Here is a 6221-nt window from a genome sequence, read left to right as displayed (position 1 = left end):
CCATCCCGGGGCGACGAAGATGTATCGGGATCTTCGTCCTGATTATTGGTGGCCCTACAAGAAGCGGGACGTACCATGGTATGTAGAGCGGTGCTTGATATGTAGGAAGGTTGTAACGCCCGTGTTTCAGGGCTAGGCATTAATGTTGATGTAATAGTCTAGGTTAACCTTTGTAACTCATTTTGAAATAATAAGAATGTATTATTTGAGTATTATGTGATTTATGCCTAATTGTTGTGACTTAATTGAATTAAGGGTAATTTAAGCGTTAAAAACAAAATGTTAGATAAACCTGATATCGATACATGAAGTTGTAGTGGTCGTGGCAAGGTTTCCGAATATATAAAGAATGCTGAAATCCGAGTTATAACGAAGAAGTTATGACCTGTCGAAGTTTCGCGACAGAACCGACACAACACTAATTGACGTAAAATACGAATTTAAGATAGAGCAATATTTAGCCTTAGTAATCTAAACGAAAGTCGTAGAATACATTAAACCAAGAGCGTGCATAAAAAGAACGCCAAAATCTGACTTCGTATGAGGAAGTTATGATTTTTCTAAATTTCGACTTAGCGGTATGCAGCCCAAATCTCGAAATTGAGATCGAGTGATAATTGGCCGAAACAATCTAAACGAGAATCGAAGATCTCGTCGATAGTAGTCCAACGGTGAAAAGACAGACGAAAACAGACGTCAGATGAAGAAGTTATGATTTTATAACTGAGTTTTCCTGTCCCGGCCTACTAAAAATAATATAATAAAAATAAAGTCAAAATTAGCCGACAGAGTATAAATGAAAGTTGTAGATCTTAGTCTCACCTACGCGTGGATATAAAAAACGTCGAAAACGGAGCTCGTATGAGGAAGATATGATTTTCTGAAGTTTTTAAATAATTAAAATATATAAATTTAATTATTTATTCGGATAATATCGGAATCCGTGACTCACCTGACCTGATCCGAAGGGTACGCCCAGCGTACTAGGTGTACGCCTCACGTACATGTCGACACCGAAGTACGCCCTGCGTACGAGGAAGTTACGCGCAACGTACTGCTGCATTGTGTGGTCCGAAGAAGAGCCATGTTCCACCACCGAGACTTCGCCACCTGGCACCTTATCCGAAGTACGCCCAGCGTAGGGCCTTGGTACGCCCAGCGTAGTCCGAGGTCTCGCTGCTATAAATAGAAGGCCGAGGCTGCCGATCTTTTTTGCTCAAAATCCTTCTCTCTCTCCCACATTTTCTCGTTTTACGTGCAAGAAATACCCCCGAAGCCCCGGTATCATTCCCGAGACCCGAAGCAAGTCCCGAAGCCCCAAAGATCCCGAGAAGTAAAGTTTCCGAGCCGAAACTCTGCCCGCGAGAAGCCCGGTTTTCAAGAAAAGCGTCCCGGTTTTATCGGAAAAGATTATTTTAAGAGACGGGGTGCTGTCCGATCATTTTCTTATCAAGTGAGTGTATATTCGTTTTCTTCTAACACATAGATATGAAGTATTCTTTATAAAATACGTGCTATGTGTTTATATATTATTTGTTTATTTGAACTAGTTGTTGAATGGATGTTTCGTACAGGTTTTAAGCTGTATATAAATGTATATATTTGATCTACTAATATGTTGGGTAGAACATGGGTAGACAGTTGGTGTGTGATAAAATAAAATGATGAGAGGCCTCGATGTTGTTGTTGATCTAGTCATCTAGCGGAGTATGGATGACGACCACGGACTCTTTCTAGACAGTCCAGTGGAACGCTAGCAGGCTCATAACCTGTAAGTGTTGTGAACGATGTGTTCACCGGTGTACTCTATCCCCCTCATGGTTGCCTTTAGGACATCTATTGTCAAGGAAACCCCTTTGCAGTAATGTTCGTCCCGATGAAAATCCTAGATTAGGTCCTTTGTAATAGTTGTTGTCATAGGGACGTAAAGTGAGGATAACGGGAATGGGTAATCGGTTTATTGTTGGTTGGTGAAATTAAATATAATTATTTATTGTGGGTTGAAAACCCTATATGCTCACCAGGCTCTCAAGCCTGACCCACTTAGTTTTTCTTTGTATTACAGGTAGTGGCACGAGAGCATAAGTTGGATGACATTGTCAAGATATTTTTGGATTATAGACTAGTAGTTATATGTAACTGTTGTAAGGTCTATTTTGTATTGTTTATGCTTTTGGTCTGTATCGGAACATGACATCCCGAGTTTTTTGTTTTATAATGAAAATACATTTCTTTAATGAAATGCTTTGATAAATTCTTATCATATTTTGTTTTGGGAACAAATTCCGCAACTCTTTTAATCAAAGGATTACTCTGATTTTATTTAAAAGCATAAATTAAATCGGTCTTTTCTGGCCGTGATTTTGGGGATGTCACAGTTGGTATCAGAGCATTAGTTTAAGCGAACTAGGAATTTGTAGGATTTCTAGACTTAGGGGTCGTTTGATAAGGTATCTAACTGGGTCCAAAGAGGGACTGGGTCCATAAAAAACCAATTGGCATGTTTGATTTTGATTATAGGTGGAAGGACTCGGTCCAACATTAGGATCCGGTCCAAAAAAAAGAGAGGACTCGGTCCTTGTTTCCTAATCGACGGACCGTGAAAAAAATAACAAAAACATACGCTTGCCCTACATTCTACCCGATCGGATTAGCGAACATCTCTCCCACGTTAACCTTCCAGCGACTACCACATCGGCCAACAGCAAGAACTTCGATTGCATGAACAGAATTGGTGAATCGGAACAATCGCAGGTTTAAATTCCATCAACGAATTCCATCAGCAACATACGCAGGAGGTTTGTTTTACTTGTGTTGTTCTAATTTTTTTTTGCATTCATATTCAGGGGCAAAATTGTCCACAAGTGATAATTTTTTCTGCATTATAAACAACAGCAGCAACAGAAATTGTTATTTTTGTTCCTTTAGAATTCAATTTTCATGTTCTTGATTCCTAAAATTTCCATGGGAGCATACGTGTTATTTCATGATGCAGAAAAAATTATGATGCAGAAAATTGAATATGTATATGTATACATGTACTTGTGTTTTTGAATTTTAAAGGAACAAAATTAACAAGGAAAAATTATGATGCAGAAAATTGTGTATTGATTAATTACTGTATATGTGTATAGGAATTAACAAGCTAAACATATGTATAGTAATTAACGAGCTAAACATGTGTATTGATTAATTACTATATATCCTCCAAATATGTTTATGTGTATATGTATATGTATACATGTACTTGTGTATATGTGTAGAAATATGTGTGTATACTTGCATAACGAGCTAAACATGTGTCTATTAAAAGGATCACAAAACCGGGTGTTTTTAACAAAATACGGATTTCTGAAGCATTTTTTATATAGTAACATAACCATATAGTAACAAAACATGTGTCTATTAAAAGGATCAGCACGACCCCAGCCAGGGGCTCTGCCCCTTGGACCCCGCCAGGGGCTGCCGCCCCTTGGACCCCGCTCCCAGGGGCGCTGCCCCCGGACCCCCGTCAGTTCAGGGGCTTCACCTCTAAATAGCTGCAATATACTTTCAACAATGACAAAATCAAACAAATGTGCACTCCGCACCATACTAATTTGTTCGATAATTGTCAAAGTGACATTGATCAACAAATTAACCCCATTAAACTTAAATAATATTAGTGATATAAAATCACCAACATATATGTGTGCAAATTTATGAGTATATTGGTGTATTTATTTGTGTTACATCTTTTTGTATATGTATATGTATTTGTGTTTTTGTGTGGAAATATGTGTATATACTTGCATAACAAGCTATACATTTATTTATTCCTTAGACATGGCTGAAAAGAGAAATAGAGCTAGTTGGTCTTCGGATTTTGTGAACAAAACTTTTCTTGATGCATGTATCGAAGAACTAACAAATAACAGTCGGGAGGGTAGTGGTCTTAAAAGTACCTCATGGAATACAATAGCTGAAAAACTAAAAAAAGAACACTACTTTGTTGTTGACAAAAAACAAATGAAATATCGTTATGACTACTTGAAAAGCAAGTATGCAGTTTGGTTGAAATTAAAAAACAAAACTGGGAATCTCTATAATCCTGTCACAAACACGTTTCAAATGACGGATGAAGAGTGGAAAGCGGAAGCAAAGGTAATCTTTTAATTCAAAACACATTATTATTTATTAAAAAGTTTAATAATAAAATTATTTTTTCAAACAGTTGAACAAGATGGTTGAGAGATTAAGAAATGCACCCCTCCTTTACCCTGATCTATGCACCAAGTTGTTTGATGGTGCGACCTCGACCGGTGCTGCTAGTTGGGGACCATCTTCGACACTCCCTCATCCTGCAGAAGCCTTTACCACACAAGATTATGAGGATATCGAGATGGTAGATACTCCGCCTCAAATGGATATCCCAGCCTCAGCTTCAACAGTACCCCCACCTACAAGTGCATCACATGCAAGTGGAGATTCGTCTGCCCGATCTAAAAATAAAAGAGGAAAAAGAAATGCACCCACGGAAACACTAGATGATGACATAAGAGAGGTTGGCAAGGAAATTATGAAGGCAGCTCATGCGTTCGCGCAAACTAATAATCTTGACAAGGAGATGGATGAATGTATTGAAAAATTGAAAGGCTTGGAGTGGGGAAATTCTGATCCTAAATACATCACCGCTCTTATGTTGTTCGCTGAAAATGCTGGTAACAGGAAAATTTGGTTACGCCTCGAGTCTTCGACTTGTGAGTTGTGGGTGAAAAGTGCGGGAAAGAATTATGGATTACTTGGTTGACTTTAGTATGACTTTAGGATGTTTTTTTCTTTATGCTTTATGGATTTATATTATGGTACATGTTATGGATTTTTATGTGTAGGGTTGTTTCGTGTTATGTTTAGGATTTTTAAGTTTAGGTTGTTTATGTGTTATGTTTAGGATTGTTAATTGGTATTGACTTTTTTGTTATGGATTTTTATGTTATGGATTTTTATTTTATGGAGTTATAAGCCATCCATTTTAATGTTATTGATTAATTTTATGGTTTATGTTATAAAACTTATGTGATTTGTATTAACATGTAATAGGTTACATATGGATAAGGAAGGAGAGTTTTTAGGTTTCCTTATACTCTCATGCTATTGGTTGATGTTGGTTCGGAAAAGAAAAAAAAGAATAGAAAGAATAAAAGCTAACGAATCGGAAGAAAATGGGCATGCATATACACAAGATTTGATACACGGAGATCCTATACAATGTTTTGATATGATACGTCTCTCACAAGATGCATTTGTTTTATTATGCAATCATTTTACTCAAAGAAATTGGTTGCAACATAGTAGGACAATAAGCGTTGAAGAGAAGATGGCTATATTTTTACATGTTGTAGGACATAATGAACGTTTTCGAGCTGTTAAAGAAAGATTTCACCACTCCATACAAACGATTCATCAATGTTTTCATGAAGTGCTAAAAGCAATGATGTGTTTTGAAAGAGAAATTATTGTACCAACATCTTCTAATACAACAAGAAATACCTCGGAACGTTATAGACGGCTAAAAAACATATTTCCTGGAGCATTAGGTGCACTAGATGGAACACTTGTACATGCAGTTGTGCCCGTTGATGAACAAACTCGCTATAGGGGAAGAGGAAAAGGTGAATGTTATCAAAATGTAATCGGAATTTGTGATTTTGATATGATATTCACCTTTGTATGGGCTGGATGGGAGGGCATAGCACACGATTCTAAAGTTTTGAAAGAAGTTGCATTTAATCCGACTTCTGGATTTCCATTCCCTCCACCAGGTTTGTCATTTTTCTATAAGTTTTATTATCTATATTATTTATATGATTAATTTGTCACCCATCTACAGATAAATATTACCTTTATGATGCCGCATACACCAACACCCGTGGATTTATGGCTCCTTACCGCAATACTAGGTATTGGTTAGCTGATTTTCGAAGAAACAGAGCTTTAACTAAGGAAGAAAGGTTCAATCATGCTCATGCACAACTTAGAAATTACATTGAACGTGCTTATGGTGTATTGAAGGCGAGATTTCCAATTTTAAAACGTATGGCTCCTTATCCTTTTCCAGTGCAAAGAGACATAGTCATTGCCTGTGTCGCGATCCATAATTTTATAAAGAAGTACGATATTGAAGATGACCTATTTACGAACTTTGAACAAAACAATATGGTTACTCCTAATGTGGGAGGTGG

General features: G+C 37.1%; 1 protein-coding gene across 1 annotated transcript; it reads left to right on the top strand.

Annotated features, from left to right (window-relative positions):
• The first annotated feature begins 3825 nt into the window (after positions 1-3825).
• Positions 3826-4789, top strand: LOC145131265 (uncharacterized). Its single transcript, XM_079065980.1, has 2 exons — positions 3826-4143; positions 4214-4789. Exons 1-2 carry the CDS (start codon positions 3826-3828, stop codon positions 4787-4789), a joined length of 894 nt encoding a protein of 297 aa, XP_078922106.1.
• Positions 4790-6221: the final 1432 nt, after the last annotated feature.

Source organism: Lactuca virosa, chromosome 8, assembly GCF_052849685.1.
Source record: "Lactuca virosa cultivar CGN04683 chromosome 8, Lactuca_virosa_CGN04683_v6, whole genome shotgun sequence".
Taxonomy (NCBI): domain Eukaryota; kingdom Viridiplantae; phylum Streptophyta; class Magnoliopsida; order Asterales; family Asteraceae; genus Lactuca; species Lactuca virosa.
Note: the sequence above shows the minus strand (reverse complement) of the source record. Positions and strands in the feature narration are given on the sequence as shown.

Excerpts from the sequence above, each read along its gene's own strand:
- LOC145131265 (XM_079065980.1), top strand. The coding sequence starts at position 3,826 with ATGGCTGAAAAGAGAAATAGAGCTAGTTGGTCTTCGGATTTTGTGAAC. Across the intron at positions 4,144-4,213 it reads AGTGGAAAGCGGAAGCAAAG|TTGAACAAGATGGTTGAGAG; the intron begins GTAATCTTTTAA and ends TTTTTCAAACAG.